General features: G+C 41.7%; 1 protein-coding gene across 3 annotated transcripts in view; it reads right to left on the reverse strand.

Annotated features, from left to right (window-relative positions):
* Positions 1-23,225, reverse strand: part of dnmbp (dynamin binding protein) — a 39,585-nt gene extending 16,360 nt beyond the window's left edge. The window contains exons 1-4 of one of the 3 annotated variants that reach the window (XM_079577573.1): positions 22,921-23,225; positions 13,113-13,267; positions 12,509-12,631; positions 7,931-10,087 (exon numbers count right to left, since the gene is read on the reverse strand). In XM_079577573.1, coding sequence (XP_079433699.1) covers positions 7,931-10,087; positions 12,509-12,631; positions 13,113-13,257 — 2,425 coding nt within the window. In that variant the 5' untranslated portion in view covers positions 13,258-13,267; positions 22,921-23,225. Of the gene's footprint in view, positions 1-2,520; positions 4,365-7,930; positions 10,088-12,341; positions 12,382-12,508; positions 12,632-13,112; positions 13,268-22,920 lie in introns of those variants that run through there. The other 2 variants (XM_079577574.1, XM_079577575.1) reach the window with 2 other exon arrangements.
* Positions 23,226-25,503: the final 2,278 nt, after the last annotated feature.

The raw sequence follows: 25,503 nt of genomic DNA on the forward strand, positions 1-25,503 counted from the left end.
TACACACGCGTTTGGAGTACGAGGCGAGTGTAGGAGGAGGTACTAGTCACAAGCTGGCACCAGACAGACCCCCACCATCTCCTCACAATGCTGACGCTAGAGATTAAAGACATGGACTCCCCAATTGGATCTATGGCAGTCTGAGTGCGTTGTAGGTGACTGGGGGAGGGGCGGTCCGATGTGGCGCCACCTGCTACTTCTCAGACGGACACAAGAGCGCAACAAGTGTGATCTATCTCGGATCCAGTGTTTCTGTGCATGTGCAATAGAAACAATGGTCATGTATGTCCCAATGCTTCCAGACTATTTCATGAAATTGATTACAGCGCTTCAGTAATGTTGCAACAGCCGCTGCTTAAGTCAATCCATCCAAGTAAAGACAACCAAACATGACATCGTCCTGCACAGACACATTCTCATTTCTTAACTCCCATTTTCCCCAGTTTGGAATTACCCAAATCTAAAAGCGTCTTGAAAAAAAGTGTAAAGTGTCAAAAAAACAACAACAAAAAAAGTCAAAAAAGCAAGGAAAAACGACAAAAACACAACAAAAAAGAGACAACAAAAGGGACAAAAAAAGAGATGAAAACATGATCTAAAAGCAAGAAGAAAAAGTGACAAAAAACGCCAAAGAAACGTCAATAAAAACTACAAAAAAAAGACATGTTTTGTAGATCTTAGCTTTCAAATGAAGTGTTACAGCGGCCTATAGGCTGTGAGTCCAGTCGAAAAATGTTAAAATTATATATTTTCCTCTCCCTACATGTTCCAGCCATGTCGAGAGGGGTAGAATGAGCTCAGACCTGTTCACCACAACTGCCTCTAAAATCCTGCACTGTCACTGAAATAGTTGTTACTTCGGGTCATGCACGAGCTTAATATAGAAGAGGTGCAGTTACATGTATGACCTGAGGTGGCAGTAGTGAGTATAAAATGGCCAACTTGCATCTAGCCCCTTTAAGGTGGGGGTTGAAAAAAGAAACCTAGTCCAAAATTACGTGTGTCTTTTGAGTTGAGACATTACTGTTAATAGGGTTGTGGAAATGATCAAGAGAACCATTAAATCCTTTGTTGTATTTCATATATCTTTCTATCTGAAGCACTTGGATTGTATGAAATGTGCTCTACAACTAAAGTTGACTTGACATGTAACATCATTTTGCATGTGTCTAAAGCCAAAACTCAAACATAGTCCTTTATATCAACTCAACTTTATCATGCTGTTAAACTCCATGTGTATGCTTGATCAAATTCATGACTATTTGTTTTAATAAATTGAACACATGTACCAAATGAAGAAGCCAACGAGTGCATGTGAACATCTTAGTTTTCAGGAAAGATGACTTTAAAGTTTGGAAAAAATAAACATTAGGTAATCGCGTGATGATCCTTCAGGGCAGTGAAAACATTGTCAGTGTAAATATTGTTCGTGTTCAAAATGTGGATACAATCTTTAACACGTAAAGGGATATGTGGTCCATAAAGCAAATATTTAGACAAAGTGAGTTTCCCATGAAGACACATGCTTTCGGTTAACAGAGATAAGACTGTGTGTGACACCCGCTTACTGCTCTATTCGTTTTGCTTCAAAAACTTCTAGCATCTCGGTCATAAAGGTAATAAATTGCCGACCTTTGGCAGTGGAACAACTCCTCCAACTAGTTTTGGTTCAAAGTACAACATAAACAATGCAAAATATGACGCTCAGAAAGCAGGAAACAACAAGGGAGAATGACGGACAACAATATATGAAAACTAACGGGACCGGTTTTACCAGCTCCGTGCGTCTCCACATACCTGACAGCACCCGCAGGATGATAGGTGATACTGACTCACTCACAGCTGGGAGGGTGCTTTCTTTGGTCAGCGATTTTTGTGGAATTGATTCGAAACAGATCCCCAGAGGCCATGATTGAGACACCCCAGTCTACTTCCTGTTTCATGCATTGTCTGTGGGAATGCCTAGACAACCATATTCTCACATGTTTGATTTTTGTCTATTAATTATGTGAAGATTTAAACATGTCAACCCAAAAAGTGTATGAAAATCAGAATAAGTCTAGTATAGACAATAAGATTGCTTGAGGTTTTAGGCACAATAACTATATGGGTCCAAAGGTATTTCAATGTTTTTTTTGTAATTATATGAATCAAAGATAGTCATTATAATCAATAAAAGAACTTCCTTTTAGTAGAGTCTTTGTTATTGTGGGTTTTGTGGCATGAGGGAAAGAGCTTTTACGCCTGAGTATTTATGATCAGAGAGCAGCGAACAGAATTGCCCATTGGGATGAATAAAGTTGTTTTGATTTGATTTGATTGAGTCATAATCAGTCTTTTAAGTATTACGAGCAGTGTTTCTTTCATTATTACCAATATTTCTTCATAATAGCAAACTTGAAAGCGGAAAACAACAGATTCCACTATAGCCAGCCAAGCCCCATCTCCTCATTATTTGTATGTATTAGTAACTCTTCACGTGTGAAGGCTCTTATCGCACCTGACTCTGCTTGTGTTTACCTTTCTTTTGCTTCCTGATGGTGGCGAACTGAGAGTTTCGCAAGGAGCTCGGTGCCGTCTTCCTGTAGAAGCTGTTTCTATCCAGCGACCCCACGTAGACCGGTTTTCGACCCCGTCTTGTACTCCCAGTGCTGGACTCGTAGCCCCTCTCCGGGTCCTCGCTGACCCGGTGCACCCCTGGGTCCTCAAAGGAGTCCCCCAGGGCCAGCTTCTTGTTCTGCTGTTCCACCCATTCTTCGATAAGGGTTGTTTTTTTGTCCTTTGGGGGGTATTCCTCGTATCTCGAATCGTCAGAAAGTGAGCGTATGTCGCGGTACCTGTCCCTCGTTTTGGGCTCATAGTGCCGGTCTTCTCTGTCATAGTCGTATGGGTCTCTTCTTTCATATCGGTCCATTTCTCTATAAGGGTCTCGCCTCCTGCTGGTGTTGTAGTGCTCATCTCTCCTCTCATCACCAATGTCTTTGTACCTACTGGAACGATCTTTCTCTCTGTACCTATCCTGCTCATCTCTAGATTCATAATTCCCGCGTCTTTTACTGTAAGTGTCCTCACCTCTTTGATTGTACCTATCCCGAGTGTCATACCTATCATCTTCTCTTCTATCATAATAGTCATCCTTCTTATCATAGTATCTATCCCGCTCCCTGTAGGGATCTCTATGCCTGTCTTTAGACTCATAACAGTCCCTATCATAGTCTTTCTGGTCAGAATACTTCTCTCTTCTGGCGTACCTGTCTCTGCGTTCATAGTAATAGTCATCAAGCTCCTTGTCATTCCGATTGTCATAATAATCCCGTTCTCGGTCGTCATAGCGATCATCATATCTCCGATCACATTCCCTGTATTTGTCCACGAGGTCCTCTGAGTGTCTCCTATGCGCGTAGCGATCGATGTTGTGGTCAGTCTCCCTACCACAATCGTCTCTCCTTCTCCGGTCCTCCTCGTATCTGCTGTCCTCGTAGGTGACGTTGTCTCGTTCCTGTTGCGCCCTTTCGTTGTAATCCTGATTTGGGGATTCCTCCGGACCTTGGTAAAAACAATGCTTGCCTTTCCATTCGGATATCCTCAAGTCAAGGTGTCCATCTTCTGACCTGGGATGGTAGTAGACGTTCGACTTGTCAACTTGTCTGACGTGGGCTTGTTGAACTTGCCATTGCGGGGGCACGTGCATTGGAGGCGGCACCGAACCCACTGGGACCATTAGCTGAGGATGCACCATCCCACCATGCACCGGCATTGGAAATCCCGGAACTGGAATTGGGCTAACCGGACTCGGAACCATGACATTTCCAGGAGGAGGGTGCACCATTCCATAGCCGGGATATCCCACCTGTTGCTGCTGCTGCTGAAACTGATGCAGTTGCTGTAGATGTTGTAGATGTGCTAATCTTTCTTGTTCTTTGGCCCAGCCTGCGTCTCCTAACTCCTCCACGCTCTTGCCCCTCCTCATGGGGGGGCCAAACATGACCGGATTGCCGTACGCCACAGGGCTCTTCATCTCAGCCGCCTGTCTGTAGCCGCTTTTCCTGTTCAGTTATTTCCTTTTCCCGAAGTCCGGAATTCCGCAGCATTCCATAACAAAGCGGTCCAGGAGGCTCCACCTGTCAGAGGCATATTGTCCTGAAACTCCTCCACTTGTTTTCTTGTCTGGCTCTACACAGGACTGCTTGTCTCATGCACCTCCCTGCCCCGAGCGCGACTACACAGCACCCTCCCTAACACTATCCCGGCCAATCGCGTAAGCATGAGGGGGGCAGGGTTTGAGTGGGAGGGGCCTGATAAGGTTAATGATTCAGTGGTGTCACATGAGTGGAGGATTAGCCTGACTGACCCCTCCCTGCGTTTTAATTGGCTCGAGCCACTGTTTGCAGCAAAACAGTCTGCATGCAGATTTTATGTGATAGAAGTCTAGCTTTATAATCTGGCTTTGGGGCTCACAGACTTTACAGTGCTTTACCTGAGCTGTCCATTCAGTGTGAACTGAGGTTCATGTTAACAGCAGAATAATAAAGAACTGTGCAAAAGTCTTATTTAAGGACCCAAGACTAGTTTTACAATATACACCTATTTGTAAAAAAACAAAACAAAAAAAACATCAATTTTCACAACAGATTTTTCCTCATTCACTTTTTGACTTGAAGAAATGTGCAACTATCTTTGAACTTTTGGTTACTTTCATTCTAAGGAATAACCTTAATGTAATGAACAATGCCAGATTATTGTAAAAGCCGCACGTTAATGCGAGGACACAGCCTGGTTATGGGCAGCGCACTAGAAAAGTAGCTGCATACACTTTACAATGCGCCATTGTTGAGGACTGTCCCACTCTCAGAAGAGACACAAACTTTCAGTGTGAGAAAAAACCCGGCTCTATTCATAAAGAGAGAGTATAATATATCCCTCCCCCGCCCGAGAGGGTGGACCAACAAGGACAGGTTTAAGGCACTCCTCCACACATGTGATACTGAAAACAACAAGGCGAGTTTCCAAAGTATTGCAGTTTTGTGAGAAAACGAAAATAAAAACAAATCCACTTACTCAAATTACCTACAACTTCTACTACTATTACAATACTGCTAAAACAAATACACAGATAAAGTAAAAACGAACGCCCTCCAATGTAAGAATGTTTTAAAAAATATTAAAGTTTAGTAATATTAGTAAATAAGTAAGCCATGTCACTCTCCACCTCTAGTAATGCTTTAGTGTTCAGTATAAAACAACAAGGTAACAGATTTTAGTAGTTCCTGTTAGTTGCACTTACAGAACCTGCTGCTGCTCTCAAGTCTCAAGTCTCAAAGCAAGTGCAGAAGTTCTTGACATTGTTCAGTCTTATGCAAGTCTAGTTAAATTATCAGGCTTGAGAATCTCGGCTTTCTGTGGCGGCGGCGCAAGACCGAAACTATGGGCTTGTGTCAGCTACAGGAATGTCAAATAGAGTCTCCTTATCCACTGCTGCCTGGGTTTTTTCTAATGTAATGTACTGGAAAAGCATCAACATCTAACACATCTAGACACTGCAGGACTTCCAGGAATAGGCCAGTGTGTCAACGGGGGGTTTTAGGGTCGTCGGCAGGAAACGTGAAACTGGCTCAAATGGACAAACTAATGGTTTGGTGTCAGGGAAACCCAGAGGGGCATCTTAATGGGGGGGGGGGGGGGGGGGGGGGGGGGTTAAGGTGTTTTAAAGGCTGAAAGGTCAAAGTAATAAAGAGTAATAACAAGCACTCAGAACAAGTACACAGAACTTACAAAACTATAAAGACATTGTTTAGTGATAGTTGTTTGGATAGTCACCATTGGATTTCAGTGTAAAAAACATCATTTACTGAATTCATTAAAAAACTTTAGTCTACTGTCTTCAATATCTAACTTTTACGAAGAGCCACAGTGGAAAAAAGCTGACAATAGATTTGATCAACAAAAATTGACCCAAATCTGTACTAGCTTGGATCTGAAACAATGTCAAAAAGCATCCATGAATCCATATAGAGGAAAAATAGCGTTATATCTGGACTAAACCAGAAGAAATGCTTAGCTAAATCGTGTGAGCTAATGAAAAGGGCATAACATTCATAAACTTAAAACTAAGTCTAAATAGATCAAACCAATCGATGTCTGGATAAAAAAACACCAGTAGCTTTTGCATCTTCAGCACATATAGCCTAAGTACCACATTTTGAGAGTCTGCAAGTCTCTCTTCAAAATGCTCCTTGAAATATGAACGCAAGTGATGACGTTACGCCTTGTGCCATAACAATAAGCCATCTGGCACACGCCCTTCAAAAGCACGGAAAAAACCTCCACCTCTGGGCGTGACTTTATGAGTTAAATAATTTGCAATAGACTTAAAATCATCCACAACAAAGATACAGACTTTCCTATAAAGCAGGGACTGTTACTTGTGTAAGACATTTGTATTACACTAACAACCTAATATGCCACTGTTATATGCTTTTGTGTTTGGCCATTGTTTTGATAATCACTTTAAAGAGAAAAAATCTGCATGCCTAATAGTGTGATAGAAATAAAGTCTTATCTTATCATTTGTGGCTATCCTGTTGAGACAAAAGACCATGCGAATACCTGTGAAATGCTGATGCTATTTGGTCACATGGTCCTTAGAGGCACCTGCAACCTGTCCCTGCCCTCAAGGCTGTTTCCTGTTATATAAAGGATTTACAATTTGAATAACATTGTCAATACTGTAAATACAGTTTTATGGGGTATTAAATATAGTATAAAGTAATGTGTAGATGATCCCATAAAATCCTGAACATGTTGAGTATACTTCAGATGTGTTATATACTTAACTAATAACAACAAACCTTTCCCAGTATTTCAATATAAACAAAAAACTAGACAATGCTCAAGAACAAAAAAGGGAAGTTTGGTTTATCCTAAAAAAAAACATGGATGTTTAGTCTTGACCAGTGATTCTCAGCCGGGGGTCGCAGCTGAGAGGCATGTTTTTAAAATAGGCTTAATGATGGCACAGACTATGAAAAGGCCATTTGCAATTTACATTATCGAAAAAATAAGGAACCGCTTGCATTAAATGGCCAGGCTGCATTGCTGTCACAAACAAGGCTATACAAGTCCTTACAAATATGTTTTTTTAGAGACCATTCATACCTGCAGCTTTGTCCTCTCCGCTCTCCCGAGTGACCCCAAACAGCGAACCGAAATGCACCACAGGCCATGCCACAAGTCGCCACAGCCATTTGCTAGGTCCTGCTCTGAAGTGTCCCATGGTTAAAAGATAAAACCTAAACTGGACGGTCCCAGCCACACCTAGCGCCCTGACTCTTGACTCCTATAAACCGCACAGATGATGGAGAAGAAGAAAAAACACTGACTAAAAAAGGAGCAACTCTGGAAACTGGAAAGAGACTGAGGCCCACGTGCAATGCCTGCTTTCTCACTACGAGCTGGAATGCACTTCGCGCCTGTGTGTAAAAAAATGCCAAAGTCGATGCCATAGTGCTACAAATGAGGATAATTAAAAGCTGCATACCTAAATGTGTATCATGCATTCATACTACAGTTACAGTGGTGGGGGAATAAGATAAGATAAACCTTTATTAATCTCACAAAGGAGAAATTCACTTGTTACAGTCGGCGTTACTTCACAGTCTTATTGTACAGTCTGACAGCAGTGGGGATGAAGGCTTTGCGGTAGCGCATGAATAGCATGCGTAGCAATAGTATGCTTATCAGGTGAGGTTTTCAAAATGGTAAAAAATTCTCTTGCACTATTTCTTGTGTTTTCCAAGCTCTGAGCAGGACCAAACATCCTAAAGGAAATCCGTTAAGCTCTTGTGTCTCCCACTGCTCTATTACCCAGTATATTCCAAACTTATTAAAGCCACACATGCACACACTCCCTCTCATGTCCCCTCCCTCTCACCTTGTAGCTGCTGTTGTAGCTGCTGCTGCTCCAGCGCCAGCGTCTCTAGTGTGTAGTTACAGAACTCCAGATTCTCCAGCGCTTGCAGTCGGGCCATGTCATCTTCTTCTTCCTCCAGCATCACCCTTAGTTCCTCTGCTGTCTGTGCGTAGTCCTCCATGTCATTCTCAACCTCCTGCAGCCTCAACAACAACTTGTACCGCTCCTCTTCCTCCCTTTGCATCTCCATCTCTCTCTCCAACTCTTCCTCCGCCTCCATTTGCTTTTGAATTTCCTCCTCTTGCGCCAAAGCCAGATCGCCATATTCATCTGCAGCTGTTGGCTGGTCTGGGATGTCCATAGCTGGCTCTTCAGGAGAGTAGAAGATAGGGTTGTTTCCAAAACCCAGTCTCTCTGGGGCAGTGTTTTGTCTCGGGATACGTGGAGGCGGGCGTGCTGGTTTGCGTGGGGCCGGCACAAGGGGGCGATGCACTCTGGGGCGGGGCGGAGGGGGGCGAAGTGACCTGCGTCTTTCCAATGAAGAAGACGCAGAGTTTGATTGTAATAAATGGGAAACAGGCGAATTTGAGGTGCCACGAATTATGTCGCTTTCATCGTTATAGTCCATAATGGAAAAATGCCTTGAAAACTGGTTGCTAGAGTCGCCCTCGTTGATATTATTATCACTTAAAGACGACACCAAACTCCTCTCAAATTCAAAAAGCTGCTGTGTCAGCTTTGTCTCCAAGTCGCTTGCTGTGTTTGCCAGAGCGTCCAAGGTAATGCTCGAAAGGCGTTTGCCGTTTGAGCTACTCTGTTGGGATCTTGGCAGTGTCTCCGCTTTGCCAAACCTATCTGCATCACTGACACTTGCATGGCGGGTTTGCCTGACCTGCTTTTCAGTATCAATAAAGTTCACCAAGGCCTGACCCAAACTTGCATTTCTCCTCTTATCTACTGGGAGTCTGTGTTGGGACCGACTGTCTTTGGGCCAACCTGACGAAGAGTTAGGGAGAGTTAAGCTATGTGTCGACTTGGTTTTCAGTGGCCTTGTGCTCTGTTTATGTGTATTATTATATCTACTTATGTTGCTGTGCCTATTGCTATGTGCGGGTAGGTTCGGTCTTGGCGGGAGTCTTGGTCTCGGCGGGGGAGCGGATTTTGGCCTCTCTGGTGGTCTACGCCCTGGTCGTGGAGCTTGTTGATCCAACTTGGAAACCCCGTCTCTCCCCCCTCCATTATTCGCTTGATTTGCAACACTTCTCTGCTCACTTTGCCACCGTTGCTGCTCAAAATAATCCAAATCCCAAACTGTATTGTCCTCATATTGTCCTGCACTCTCCTCATAGCAACTCCACTCATTAGCATTGACATGACTTGGACTCTCATCAGAAGGATAGCTGTTCTCCTTCTCTTCCTCCTCAGCTTGAACTACATGAGTTTCTTCTTGTGTTTTGGGCTGGTCAGCTCCCTCTATTTTGACAAAGCGATGAGGGAAAATACCTTGCTGTCCTTTTAGCCTTCCCTCCAGCCACCCATCTTCCAAAGTGCTCACAATCCGAATACGGTCGCCTACGTCAAAGTCAAGCTCGCCCGCTTCCATGGCTCGAAACTCGTACAGCGCTACCCCATACACAGCGCCCTCTTCATCCTCTTCCTCAACGTCCTCAATGACGCCGTCTTTTAGCTCATCTTTTACAAAAACCTCAGCTTCTTGTGCAATTTCGTCATCCGTCCCCTCTCCCAAATCGTCCTCATAGTTAATTTCAGTATCGTGACTTAAATAGGGGCAGTCCAAAGGCTCTTGCGGGGAAAAAAGTGGACTCAGGAGTTCGACAAATCCTTCCGGAAATATGCCTCTGCTACCATTCAGCTCGCCCTCAAACCAGCCCGGCTCAGGAATGCCTGTGATAATAATCAAGTCCCCCTCTCGAAAGTCAAGTTCCTCGTTTAGCTGAGCGTGGAGGTTCATAAGGGCCTTAGCCTGTCCCAGGGCATACGGAGGGAGTTCTGAAGACTGGACAGCGCGTTCGGACAGGAGCCGGGAGCGACAGGAGAGGTCCAGCTCCATCACGCACGACGAGGGGAACAGGCCGCGGGCTCCCCAGGCGTTTCGACCGCGCTGCCAGGACTCACTCAGGTCCATGGAGCCTCCTGTCTCTTTGACCACCACATCCCCTGAGGAAAACAATAAAAGACAATTCAGTCTCCAAAGCAAAAAGTCATCAGCCAAGCCTGGGATATTGCCCAAACACAAGACACAGCTGGAATGTATGGGTATCATTGTCCCTGTCCTCAGGTAGACAGTTACAGGGTTTATACAGGAAGAAGAATGACAAATTTAATGCAATTTTAATGCCCAAACACTATATTTTAATGCAACAAATGCAGAAAAAATAATCGCAGCAGATTTGATTTCATAAGTTTTATAAAAAATCCATAAAACAGAGGACAGAGTGATCAATTTCAACTCAAACTGCAGCTGAAAAATTTGGTTTGAGTAAAAATTGTTGAACAATGTCATAATTTTGAAATAATTTTTAGATTTAATGCCAGTTTGATTTCCAATTGAATGCTTTTTAATGACATTTAAAGCAGTACTAAGTAACTCATGCCCCTAGAGGCCACAAGCGCCTCTGCAGGTGTCGTAGCATGTTGCGTTTTTTACTCATTAATTGTCTATAAGAGTAAATACTACGCTGACAGAAAAGACAAAGGGAAAGAGGGATATTGTACATCCAATTAAACAATGGAGATATTTTTTTTCTCTCAAACTTGGCAGTAAATACTGTTTAAGTGGCACTAGCCACTGTTAGCTTTGCCCGTTAGCCTGTTAGCTTCTTCTTCATGATTCCATTAGTGTGTATTGGGGTCTCCGACTAATGTGTTTTCTTGCCAGAGACACCAGGGGAAGATGAAAGACCGACCAATCCTCCCATTAACACTTGTATTAACCCCAGAGGGACTACAGAAAGGATTTATTAAGGTAAACAAGTTACTTAATATCCTCTTTAAGGCCTTGAATAATTCAGTGACTTTTAATGCTTTTTAATGCCCCGCGGAAACTGTGACTTACTTCACCCACATTGCCTACTACTGGCGTGTGCTGTTGGCGCAGACTGGAAGCCGCCCTTCTGTCTGTGACCCTCAGGGCAGCTGTGGCTACAATTAATAGAAGCCTGCCACTAAAAAGTACATTTTAGTCCTCAGATTAAGAGTATTATTGTTTTCACTGCAATGTCATAGGCTTTGTCAATTCCTAATTAATGAATAAATTACGGGTTAATGGTCTTTCTACCTCCATTTCACATCAATGAACCAAAACTGCCATTTTCACTACAATAATACCAAACATAAATTGCATACAAGAAAGGAAGTGTCTTGCCATAAAAGCACAACAAACAACAGCCTATGTAGAAGACTGAGAGATTAACATGCAAATGTCTAGTGTTTACACAAAACTCTACCACCAGAGCTACAGTTTCAGGTTGTGCACAGAAAGACTGACCATGTCCATGTTCACTTTTATCTACAAATGCATATCTTTTAAAGTTGGCACTTCCTCTCTACAAGTTGTGCCAAACCTAGAGAAAATGTCCATATATAACTGATTCCTGATTATGTTTTCAATGAGGACTAAGGTGAGCGGAAGTATATTTTGTCATCGCTTTGTGCGGACAAGCCTCACATGCAACAACAACATTACCTCCTGATCCCAGCTCTCCCTCTGCTCTTAATAACCTGAGTGGGGTCAGTATAGTCCATAGATCCCCAGATTGAAGGATTACTGGAATGTGCAATGTTCTGTCCGAAGTCATGAGGGGCACATTCCTCAGACCTGCGGCTCCACCTCCCATTGTGTCCCGCACCAAATTCTGACTGGAAATGAACATTAAAACTCTGACAGACAATAAAAACAGTTTCCTGTGATCCAGGAAACAGTGGTGACTTATGGCATTACGATTTTGCAATAACAGTCGCATCAACCAGGACTTTGGGGAATTATTAAACATTTTGATTTCAGCATGATGTTTAGATGTTGTTGAATAATGCAGGAATAAAATGTGTCCACCAGTAAAGCAGCCATTAGCACTTTAACTACAGTGGCAAACGGGCAAATCCAAAACATTGGGATAGCCTGACAGAGACCCTATCTGTATTTGTTTTGGATGTAGTGACATCTAGTGGTCAGTTGAGTAAGCGACCCAAACCAAGTATGATTTGATCATTTAAAATATTAGCGTTAAAGATCAGAAATAATAAAAAATAAGTGTATGATGGTCAAGATAATGCTGCAGAAACACAACACACTGATTTAACTGGAGGGTACAGGTGAGTTCATAGTTGAAGATGTTTACAGAAAGTGGAGATAAAGCAAGAATCTACCAGGGTCACGGCACAACTACACTACAATATACAGAAGTCGGTTTACCTGAATACAGCGACATTAAGATCCCGAAAGCAGCGCTAAGCTACATGGGGGAAAAGCATTTAAAACATCGTCTTATGAACACTGAGGACAGCATTTGAATAGAATTGACTGAATTGACCTAAAGAGTGACTGATGCATAGAAAGTATTGACAGCTTTGAACACACACCTCTTTTTAGGGGCAGGTTTCCAGGCTCTGCGGAGCTGAAGTCATTGATACACACGTACAGTCGATCTCCAGGTTTAGAGCTGGGAATGGTGACCTCTTCCACAAAGGTGACCGGAAACTGACCTGAGAACAGTTCAGGCAAAAACCATTGAACAAACCATGAGCAATGTCTAACAAGAAGTGTATCGCATTTATAGAGAACCTCAACTTCTCAGTTCGACAAATACAAATGCATGTATTTTTTCTTATGACATATTGTCCCACTTCCCCTCTGCACTTCCTTTCAGGAGAAAAGCTGCTATCTCTTATGTTATGTCTTAAGTAGAAAAACATGTGCAGTGTTTATTCTCCCTCAGGGTCAACGACAAGACTGCTCTTTACCTTAAATGCTCCTGGCGCACCGTGTACTCTTTAGTGTGTGCAAATTTAAATGTGATAATGTCTAAAAGGCAATCACTAGACAAGCACTATATGTTTTTTTTAACATACCGGTATGTCTAATATATTCAAGTCTGTTGCTTCATAATTCAAAATGATAATATTAATGATGTTGTTTCAGGCAAACAAAATCTTCAAAGAGGGTTTAATGATGCTGAAAAGTTACCTGTGACGCCATCTTTGTTCCCAAGCAGCCAGAACTCGTCCACGACACCGAGCACCTCGATGACGTCTCCACTGAAGAGGGGCAGCTCCTCCGAGACACTGGGCAGGAAGTCAAACACAGCACGCACCACCGACCCTGCCTCCATCCCGCATCACCTGCGCAGACGAGAACAGGACATTTCAGAGGTTACAGGAGAGCAATTCTCTTTTCTTGTAACAATCAGTGCCAGCGCTTACAATCTTCACAATACAAAAGGCTACGACAACAAAAGTGTGCATGGAAGAAACCAGTAATCAACTCGGCAAAAGGATAGAGAGGATAACAAGTGGTTCAGAAGGACATTCCACTGTAGTATTCATTTCTTTTTCTCAGCTTTCTCAAGGGCGTTCACACAGAAGCTTTGGATCTGTATGAAAGTTTCAAACAAGCATTAGGCACAATGGTTTCACAAACGGAGGAAAATATCTACTGTAATTACGCATTATATTGCCTGAATAAGTGCAGTGCTTTTTGATCCAACTGCAATTCATCATGCCCACCATTACTTTGTTGAAAGTATAAAATCCTATTATGTGGAGACACAGACTGAAGCCAGGTGAAGGCGGACGGGCCAAAAGGGTCTGGAAATGGGAGACCAGGGCTGGGGTGGTTAGTCATGGTCAATGGTGTCTTTGTCTAGAGGATTGATGAGGATGAGGCGGCAGAGGAAGAACTTGAGACCAGAGGCGAACTGCAGCCCCCAGTGAGACGAGGAATGGGTCATTTTGACAGGTAGAATTTGTCTGTTAGGTGCTGAATCATGTGTGATGGCAAGGTAAAAAAAAAACATATAATAATCTGCAGGTTCAATGCTTGATTGAGTTTAATCACAATTGATGTGCCGCTTAGTATTGTTAAGTCTCTATGATGTGACTAAAGCCATCTGCTGCTTCTGAAAGTTCACACTTCACCATGATTGGTTTAATACCCCGGTCAATCACTCAGAGCATGGGGGAGGAGTGGCTGTGTTCAAGCATAGTTTGTCACAGGGATCAGGTCACGATTAAATTTTTTTAACTTGTCTAATATTAATGTACTACTGCTACTTGTTACAGTTTTTACTGCTGCAAACACTATGCTTAAGAATTTCTCCATTGTCGTCAATAGCCAGTATGATGTCTGTGTTAAAACGTACTTTAAATACTAAACAGATAGTTGAAGTGTCTAATTATTCATCGCTCATTGAAACTCTAGTCAGACCGTTAACTAATGCAGTAGCGAGTGTCCGATGAGTGAGTGAAGAAAAAACAGAATGGGCACAAACAGGAAGTCCATTCATTTTGGACTGAGGCAAGATACTGTTCAACTGCTGTACTCTTTATTCAGGAATGAGCCAGGCGTCTATATGGACAGGAATCAATATTTCCAAACATGTGGCATTCAAATATTTGAAGCACAGCTTACAAGACGTGTGGAGACGTGCAGACAGGTTCAACGTGAGGCAATACAGAAGTTGCCAGAAGAGTAATAAAAACAACTCAATTGTACGTCACAACATCTGTATCTTATACTATAACTTAGACCTGTCATGAAAGCAAATTTGAAGTTCGATATTTTGAGGCAGGAAAGTATCGCGATAAACGATATTATTGACTCTGACAATACTAGATACTGTCAACTCTCAGGTATAACAATGACATTAGACCTTTGTTCTAAAAGGGCAAAAAAAAATCAAAGTTTTATCGAGCCCAAAAATGTATCATCAATCGGTTCTTTATTCAACGATAAGTCAATATAGTATTTATCGAGACAGCCCTATAACTACTTCTTTCCAGTTTTTAACTCTGATATCAGTTTATTATCTTCTCTAAAGAAGAAATACACTAGTGCCTAATCACAGTAAAAACTGGGCAACAATATTTGTTGGAGATATTTGTATCAGGAGCAGTGGGCGACCATACAGGGACACATCTCCATTTCTTCAGCGAGGATCTTCGCCAGGATTACCTCACAGGAGGATAAGGCTACAGGGGCTGTTTTAAGGTGATGGGGGAAACCGGAGCACCCCAAGACACAAGAGAACATACAACCTCCACAGAAAGGTCCCACCTGGCTTGAGAACTGAACCCTTGCTGTGATGTGAGTGAATGCTAAACACCAAGCCTCCATGCCGAAAAGTACAAGTAACAACAACACGATTACACTAGCTTCAAACATTTAGAGCTGCAGTCATGTCACGTTCTCACATTTCAAGACCTACAAAGCCAGCCAGTTACAGGCGCACGTGTAGCCTATTTGCAGGATGTAAACAAATGAGTCAGCATTATATAAAGAATGTATGGCCAAAGACAGAACTGATTTGCAAAGTCTTTCAAGCTTCACAGTGCAGCTGAGAGCAGACAGTGATTTGTCACCAAGGCCTGTGTGAGAGTCAGGAGGTCAGGACGTGCAGAGTCATGGTGCTGCTGTCTCTCTCTACTTAATCTTCACAGCAGCAGCACCAGACAAGCTCCTTATGTTATTTATGGGTCCGTCAGTCGGTGTGTCAGCTCGGGCCTTTGCACTTCCTATGAGTTAAAACTGACTTTTGCTTACAGAATATTACCATATCATTTTGCCACATAACTTGGAGTCATGGAAGACAGCAACTGTGTGTTAATTAATGTGTGCCATGGAATGCATTTTAATATAGTATAAGATAATCAGCAATATAAATGTGCAAGTCAGCTGTGGATGTGCACAAGCCAAAATCCCCTTTTAACCACTTCCACATCTTGATAAATCTTAGAAAAACACAGATAAGGATAGATGATTTCTACAATTTCATCAATAAACACCATTATATGTGAGCTTCTATTAACACACAGTGCATCATAAAACAATAAAAGGGAAGAAATTATGAACACTGGCCCTGGTTTCACTCTGGTCAGTGAATGCCCCACAGTGGGTACATCTTACCTTTGTCTCAGTTTTTAGTTTTGGGTCGAGCGGCTGAATGAGACTCTGTGAACGGGACGTGGCGTGTGGCACTTGGCACCGGTCCGGAGAAAGTAACAGGATTACGACAGACGGCTAAATCAACAGCTGACACACTGCAGCACAGAGCGACGCACACAGGAGATGTGCACGCAGCTGATATAGGACAGAGCACACACTGTCTGACCCTGGACACTTTTATCACTGAACTCTGTGTAATTCATGTATCAAATGTGTCTCTGCTGACAGGAAGAGGAGCTGGCAAAGTGTTGATTAGGGACTTGATAAATCACAGTTTCAAAAAACAATACTACTCATTTAGTATATTGAAAAATGGGACACAGCGTGACATGCAATCAGTTTCATGGTTAGATTTCTAATAAATGCAGGCTAGTGTTGTTTTGAATATAATAATCAGATTAATTGAAGAAGAAAAAAAACTAGTCAAGATAACATTGTATTGAATCAAATAAATGGAGACTTTTGATAGAAAAGAAATATGTTGCATCTCAGACAATATATATTTTACTATAAGCAATTAATTTAACACGTAATCACTACCTGTAAACTAGGGATCATACAAAAATATGTTGTATACCAAAAAGTTAAAGCCACGCTGCAGAATTCCAGGTAATGTACAGTAGGGCAGGGCGATATGATCTAAAATCTATATCACGATATAAAAAACAATATAATTGACAATGGACAAATTAATTAAAAATCCCAGCCTTACGCCTATTGGGAAGATTAATTCAGTGATATTTTATTCATTCTTTTTTTAATGGCAAAATTATTTCCTCATAGATCAGTTTACATCAAGCAGTTTACAGTCTTCATTTCATTTTACTTTTTAAGCATCCGTCCCCATGTTCTACCGTTTGTGTTGCTCAGATGGAGCTGAGCACAACATGAATTATATCGTGTCCGCAACGATAAAAAAATGACAATATCAAAAATTACAACGATATCAAAAAATGATATTGCGACTACGATATGCGATGCGATATGGCCCACCCCTAATGTACAGTATATTGCTATGCTACAAAAAGATTGCTTATTTAAACTTATTTCATGAGAATTCAAGTATTTTTCACCAATAAAACTAATTAAAGCTTGTATTCTATTTCCTGGGTGAAATGGTAGGTAGCGTGTGCTGACATCTAGCTTTGTGTTCAATACTGACCAGAACAATCCGATGCCCACAATAAGCCCCTTTCTCTGCCTGCTGCCAATATGGAGCTCTCCATTCACTAACATAGTGGTGGCAGACTGGCACGTGCCACACTATACATCCACACTGGCAGAAACCTCTGGAGTGGCCTGGACTGTCTTTTACACGTCTGTGTGAAATGCTTAGTGAGCTGAAAACCTCTTTTCAAACACAAAACAGGTGGAGAGGCGTTGGAGCTTTCCAGATATTAAAGCTACAAGGGGGCATCTGCAGCTTTTTTCAATTAGGGTCTAGTCTTTCAGCGCATGTGACAGGCGAGAGTGAAAGTGGCCAATCGGAGCGCCCGGTTTCACAAACAGTTGTCAACATAAGTCATGTGGTTTGGGAGCATGTGTTTACTCAGCCGCTGCCTCAGACCCCCCCTCATTGTGGTTCAGTGACAGAGCAATAATAACAGGGTAAGGCGGCGTATTAATCAGAGCAGCAGCAAAGAAGTGTAACAAGACAGATATGACCAGTAATACAAGTTCATGTATTGCAACTGCAGTAATGAGGAGAACAGCATGCTTATAGTCGCACAAAACACTCAACTATATTATGGCTGGGTCGGAGGTCTGACTCATGCCCATGTGATTTAGAGTTGGGTTCTCACCTAATGTCGCTTCAGGATGCATCTTAAACTTATCCTATTCCTAACAAGATGTGACCCAAATAAAGCTATTATTATGAACCTTACTGGCATTACAGGATCATAATACTGCATTTCAGTTTTCTGTTGATGCAAGCATTGAACTACAGCACACGACCCACTGAAAATGTTTCCATGACCCAAAAAAGCCCAAGGCTACAATCCGGTGTGGTGTGTTCATTAACCTCTTAACCCCGCCTTTACCTAGCACATTTTCTCCAGTTCGGCTTTACCCAAATCCATAAGGTTACTGCCTACAGGCCAGAGAAACGCCTCATTTCAAAGCGAAGACCTACAAAACCGAGTTTTTGTCACATTTATTAAGCGTTTTTGTTCTGTTTTCGTTTCATTTTTGTCTGGTTTTAGTCAGAGGTTTTTTCCTCTTGTTTTCGCAGGTTTTTTGTTGTGTTTTTGTTGTTTTTATTGCCTTCTTCATCGCCTTTTTGTCTGCTTTTTTGTAGCTCTTTTTTTTGCTTTTTCATCATTTTTTAATCATGTTATTGTCACTCTTTTAAGTTTTCAGATTTGGGTAAAGCCGAACTGGAGGAAATGTGTTCTGTTCAGGTGAAATACTACTAAATAATGCTATATCTAATTACTATAAATATTATGTGATCATTAATATTACCATATTATAACTATTTACCTCGTGTGCCCAAGCACTGTTAATGGAAACTTGCTGATTGGGAACATAATAAACAACAACTACTATGAGTTGTTCTTCCTTTATAATTCATACTTTCTGTATTAAAAAAACCTCATTATCGAGTGTTGACTTCTAGTGTAAACATCTCTGCACACTTTTACGCCTTATATTGGCGCTTGTATTGACTTGCTTATGTCTGAGGGATACAGGAGCACACAACCTACAGAATCAGCCTCTTTGTTTTAATGAGAGCCTGTAAAAGGAGGAGTATTCTGGCTTATTTGTGCATTTCATCTGGATGAGGCAGCAGAACGTAGTCGCAGCCAGCTGGAAGAGTTGCACATCTGGCAAAATGACTGAGAGAACGACTTGAAAATGCCAAACTGTTTGATATATTTCTTTTAAAGCAAGAAAAGACAAAGACCCATAACAAACAGCACTGAAGTTGTACATTTGCAATCCGTATTATTTCACATGTTAAAAAAATAAAAGGTAGCAAAACCTTTTTATAGCCAATGATTAGGGATGTGTTTTCTAGTGGCAACATCACGAGAACAGCAACTAATAGTCAGAGAAAACGCGGATGTAGGATTTTCAAGAAAAAAATGATAAGGTAAAATACATCTGCAAACCCAAGCAGTCATGGTTACAATTCCTACTATAAAAAGTCTTTCCAGAGCAAGAGCAGAGCAGATCCAGCCAAGACGGATTCCTGATATCTTCCGCTTCTCTGCACTTCAAAAACGGAAAACATTTAGGGAGTGAAGGCCTCCAAAAGCAAAGCAATGGAGTTCCACCCTGGATCCAGACAGTGCTGCTGCACGCCAAAAACTAATCATAGAGTATGTTCCTTCCCTGTTCATGTCTTTCAAAGTTTAGTTTTGAAAGTTTAGTTTATGTCGCCAACCCATTAAAATGATCACAATGTACAGTATAAAGATGAAATTCTGAAAATTAGAATATTGTTAAAAAGTGCATTGGTTTCAGTAGTTTGGCTTGAACTGTAAAACTGATATATGATCAGACTCATTACATGCAGAGTGAGATATGTGCGGCCTTTATTTGTTACAATCTCAGAAAATTTTAATATTTGGAAAATGGACTGTAAGCCATAATCATCTAAATTATAACAAACAAAGGCTTGGCATATGTCACTTTGCATGTAATGAGTCTATATCATATATTAGCTTCACATTTTGTGTTGAATTACAGAAATAAATGCACTTCTGAACGATATTCTAATTTTCTGCGCTTCACCTGTATAGGAATAGAACATCATAGATGATCCAAATCATCACTTTTACATACCTTTCCTAAAATTGTCACAAGAGCGAGCCTGCACTTTTCAGGTGATGCTGCTATCAGAATGCGATTTACAGATGTGAAAGTTGCCAATCTCAAGTAGTGACATGATGCTAACCAAAAAAGTAACCACAATAACCATATTTCGACAAATTTCAAGGAAGGTAACTCATCTATTTAAAAATAAGTTTTACATGTAAGTAAAGTGTGTATGATGGACTGATCTATTGTCATGAAAATACATAGAAACGCAGTATGTTGCTAATAAACAAACCAATTAGCACAAGCCAAAACGCAACATTTTGAGAAATGTCACTATTTTCTTGCATAATGCTTTGGATTTGATTTTTGGGAAAGTCCAGGGAGGATACATGGAAAAGACTGAGAATGTTGGCTCATCAGTCAACCAAAGCCAACGCTCTGCTTTTTGTTCTGAGAATCATTACGGCTCGAACACTTCACTTCCTAAAATATAAACAAAAAACATCTTGAATCCTTTTCAATTCTCACTCTTTTTATCTGTTTCCCGGAGCCTCGCATATCAATGGTCTTTCTACCACACACACACACACGAACTGGGTGTTCATCTCCTTTCGCATAAACATTTCCACAGCGTACATGCCTGCGCTCATACGGGACAGGCCCTCGTCGTCCTGGTAACGGGGGATCTGTTTGGGAAGGTTAGAGACTGTCAGGACCCCAAGAAAAGCTGCCCGAGGATCTGCCGCACCCTAAAACAAGACTAATAGTTTGCATGTGAGCGCTTACATAACGGATCACTCCCTGGATTCGGATCATGACATACTCAAGGGAAAATCGATCTTTAATGGGAGGAATGTGTCCAAAACTTTGCCCCATTACGTGTTTGTGCAAGTATGAAATGGAAAAGGAAGGCAAAGAAAGGGATAATCTCGGCTTTTACTGAGCAACTTTCATTGAATCCTGTATTATGTATTCATACTAAAATAAAAACTGGACAGCAATAGAGTAAGAACTCCCCATATTTTCATATTGACTCACAGCATACATAATCACAGGGGAAGTGGTGAGAAGCATATGATTTTTAAACTCTTTGGAGGACTTGTGATTTTGCATAGGCTACATTTGACTTTGGTGTTGGTACATGGAATTAGATACTTTTGCTTTGAGTTGTGGAAAGAAAGCACAGGGCTATTAAAGTCCACAGCCTGACCAATAAAAACAGTCACCAACAGGATTTAACTAACGGTTATTATCTGGGGTTGCTGCAGTCGGTCTGGTCTAGGTTCAGCAACACGATGTCCCCAAGGAATGAGAACAGCTGACGACCTGAACATCCTGAATGACCAGGTTATTCCATCAATCTGGAATGTCTGGCAACTTTTTTTGGGGTCTGGCAGTGTATTATCAAAAGTGCATCAGCAGTAGTAGTCCATATAGCAGTGATAGAATATCATATTGAAGCACTTTTTTGGTTCTTCCATACTGATTATAGCACAAGCCCATTTAAAAGCAACTGACCGTTGCCAACTCTACACCCACAGCCGAAAAAGTTGAATCAATTAGATTATTATTGCATTTATATACAAAGTAATAAAACATATAGTCTGTATATTTTTCCCTATTCAAATGTAAGTATTGACTTCACACTTCTGAGTCCTCCTGACACCGTTACGACCTACAGCGTACTACTACCGGTAGTTTAACCTAATTGGCTCGGTTTATCAGGGCGACAACAGGAGAGTGTTAGTGAGACATGAAACACTTGTAAACCGATACAAATGCCTCGAGTTTCTCTTAAGTGCCGATATGAGACACCAAGCCGTAGCTGCATTATTTAGTGGTAAGGACATGCATGTGGCAGTACCATAACTATGAACGCCTGACAACATAACCACATTAGCCCCAAACAAGAGCATGTGACTCACTGTAAAGATCAGTAGGAAGAGACAACTGATGCTCCAAAAGATTATTACTGCGGCAAGCAAAATACAGCTTTCATAAACCAAACTTTGTACTCATGCAACAATTGCTAAATCAATAAATACCAGTGGCAGAGAGGTTAAAGCTCTTAGCCCACCAGCATGTACATTATGGGCCCATTCATTGAGCCTTAAGATACTTACTTCGCCACTATTAATCTCTCCTACCATCAACATAATATGGATTGATTTTCTACTAAAAGTTTTTGAAATCCAGTGACTGACAAGGTGCATGCATCCCGCTTAAAGCTGTACTATGCAACTTTTAATGCAACTTAATATTTGTGTATATTTGACCTTTTAGTGACTAGTGTGATATTATGGGAGCAGCATGGCACCTTTACTTTCCCTCACAGTGGACTTTGTGACACCCCAGGATCAATCGTCTTAAGGAGTTCATACCAGAAACCCCAAAACAATTCATTCCGGAGCATCATAGAAGCCACTGTGAGGGAAAGCAAAAGTGCCATGCTGCACCTATATAGGCACTGAGTCACTAACAGGCCAAATACGCACAAATATCAAGGGGTTTTTGTCACATAGAAAGTTACACAGCGCACCTTTAAAGACAAAAGTTGCTGGAGTAGGACATTCTCATCTGTTGGATCATCCCAAAGAAAGTTAAGTCATGCCAATGGAGATGATAGCCTATTATTTAAGATTTGATACATTCATTTAAAATCTAAATTACAACAAGAGGGCTCTGTGGGTGTATAGATCACAGTGTTTTGGTATAATGAGACCTAGTAATGGCCACAGGTGACAGACAGCACTTGGTTTATTTCGTCTACACTCCAAGTGTTCAATGTCATCAGTCATGCCACTCACGTCATTGGTCTGCCTCATTGCACCAACACTGAATGCACTGGATCCACTGGGAAACCTGTCCTGTACATGCACGCGGTCCGACAAATGACTGTCACCACTTGGCAATAAAAGCCCACCAAAGTTTCAGAGTCTGCGGGAAAAGTAAAGGTGGGTGGATGCTATGGGTTTTGTGCGTAAAAGTTCCACCAAGTCCTACGCCGTGTGTGAACGAGTTATTACAAGATCATAACAAGGACGACGAGTATGTGCGTCCTTACCTTCAGATCATCTCCAAATGAAAAATCGGCTAAATCCAGTTGTGCTATCCAACTGTTTGTGCTTCGAGAAGATGATGAAGATGATGATGTGGTGGCGGCGTTGCGAACAACTTTTGAGGGCTCGGACTAGACTTCCCGTTGCTCGAGCGCGCAAACGTGATCCGTGGACTTGCAGTAGAGGTTAAGAAAACACGCGCTCGGTAGAAAGTGTCGCGGTGGCAGGCTGAGAGTCGGTACACGGACAGCTGTCATCACATTAGAAACTGGTGAAGTTGCTCTGCGCTCACCATGCCACCAACACGGCCGACGCCACCCACTTTTCCACACATCCCGAGCTGCCCCGAACCATGCCTGACTAAAATACGGGGGGGAAATGTGTCCTAAAGTCTAATTCTATTGCTGAATAACGTGCAGAGTAGTGTTTTTAATAGATTTTATATCTTTAAGAGAGTATTTAAATAAAGCAAGTTCAACATTTTGATTTGGATAGTTATACTCATATACTTATAGTCATTTATTAGACTACATGGAACCAAATTAAATGAGGTTCCATGTAATAAACTCAAAACAAATGCACAACGGGCTGCTAAAACTGACAGACTGGTAGTTCCTAAATAGTTGCATGTGTAGTCCTGACATAGACAGTAAAAAAAAAAAAAAAAAAGTCCTGACCAAATCTTGCTCAAGATCTGGAGAAGGGTCCTCCTCATGGACCCCAGCTGCACAGTGCAACTGGGCCAAAAGCAGAGGGACAATTAAGTCTCCCTTAGCCTTGCTGACATAGGCAATAATACTATTAAGATACATTGTGTAATACAGGCCATGCAAAAGTTCAAGTAGAGCTACATTTGTAAAAAGTTGTAGTAGTAATAGTAGTAGTAGTAGGCTTAGGGATATGCCTACAGAAATGCCCCTATGCCCAGGTCGGAGGCGGGATCCTCTGGCAAACAACATCCTGCTGTAGTTAAGCTTTTTTTCTCTCTCTCTCTTTCTCTGGGATACTCTGGGCTAGGATCTTTAAAAAAAAAAAAAAAAGTTGTAGACTATAGGAGGCCTAGTAGTAGTTGCAACAGTCATTACAGAGAATGATACTGAAAAGCCTGTTTGTCTTTTTTTTCTCTCTCTTTTTTTTAATTCTAAGTTTTGTTTGAAATCAGAAATATTGCATTAATATAAACACATATTTCCTGATTCCAACATGACCTCACTATGCAACAGGCCAGCACTTGTTTCTCTGTGTCCACTCCACCCAAAAATGTGTTCAGGCCGTAACACAGCTCTTTTAAGTCTGTTAAGTAAAATGCAACCCCAAAAAATGTTTCAATGCCCTCCCTCTTTACATGTCCTTGTAAGATAAAAAGAGGTTCAGAGGAAGTTGATTTTACAGTTGTGGCTTTCTCCTCATTCACAAAACGTATCTTCCCAGTCATTTAAAAACAATTAAGTCAAAGAACCTCTTCTCACGTTGAGAAAATCACAGTTATTGCATGAGTGATTGCATGTTTGGTAAGCTCTAGCCTCTAAGCGTGACCCTGCATGTGTGTGTGAGTGTGGTGTGTGTGGTGTGTGAGAGTGTGTGTGTGCATTTTGCAGCGTCGACAGTAATGACAGTTTCCTCATGTGAGCTCTCATGACCAGAACAATAGCAGGAAACCTTTGGAAACCTGTTGTCTGAGACCTGGCATGGAATAGAGAAAGGACATACAGAGGAGGTCACACAGGATCATCTTTAAAAAACAGTTTCAAAAGACCTTTCATACAGTGGATTATACAGTTCACATCCAGTAATTACATCCAGATGCAACCAAATCCAGTTAAACCTTATAGTTAAAATAAAAGTCTTATATATGTCATATAAGGGTTCAATTAAAACCTCAGGCAGTCATTTCCCCAAACTGTTTAGTCAGTGAGTCAGAGCCAGGGGGTAGTTGGTGGGCTTCATTGACGCCACATCTAAGAGCATTACTCCAGCGACTCAATAACTGGGAAAGCTCCAGATCAGTGACACTATAAACGGCTGCTTTGTCCCCCAAAACACTGGTCACTCTCATTCAGGAGCACTATGTGGGTCTGTTGTTGTCTTTCTGTATTTCGTGCCAAATAATCGTCACTACTATGGCGTCGTAGGCCGTAAGCAGAGAGTGCCACTGCTGGAGGGCACAAGGGTGCTTATTGTATCAGCCGTGAGGACGCGTGAGCTGTGACCGTGTTTGAGTAGGCAGAATATGGGGTGATTGTAAAAAATGAGATGCTGTGGTTTGATTGAAAGGATGATGATACCAATGGCTTTTGAGATCACGCTCAGTGTGAGTCATTATTGTATGAAAGGACATGTATTTTCACTGGACAAACTTTCAACATGTATTTGCTGTGAATATGATAACATTTACAGTAGGTTTTATTCCCACCATACACCTGAATGAAAAGAAGGGGGCATCTGGCTTACTAGACTGGCTGAAAGCACATTTTAGACAACATTAAAGAGACTTTTACTTATTTTTGAAGTTACTGAGTGGGTCGGCTCTTCAGTCACTGGTGCGGGCACTTCACATTTCAAAAGAGGTCCTGTTATTTCCTTTTCCT

The sequence above is a fragment of the Gobius niger genome (assembly GCF_951799975.1).
Source record: "Gobius niger genome assembly, chromosome: 19".
Lineage (NCBI taxonomy): Eukaryota > Metazoa > Chordata > Actinopteri > Gobiiformes > Gobiidae > Gobius > Gobius niger.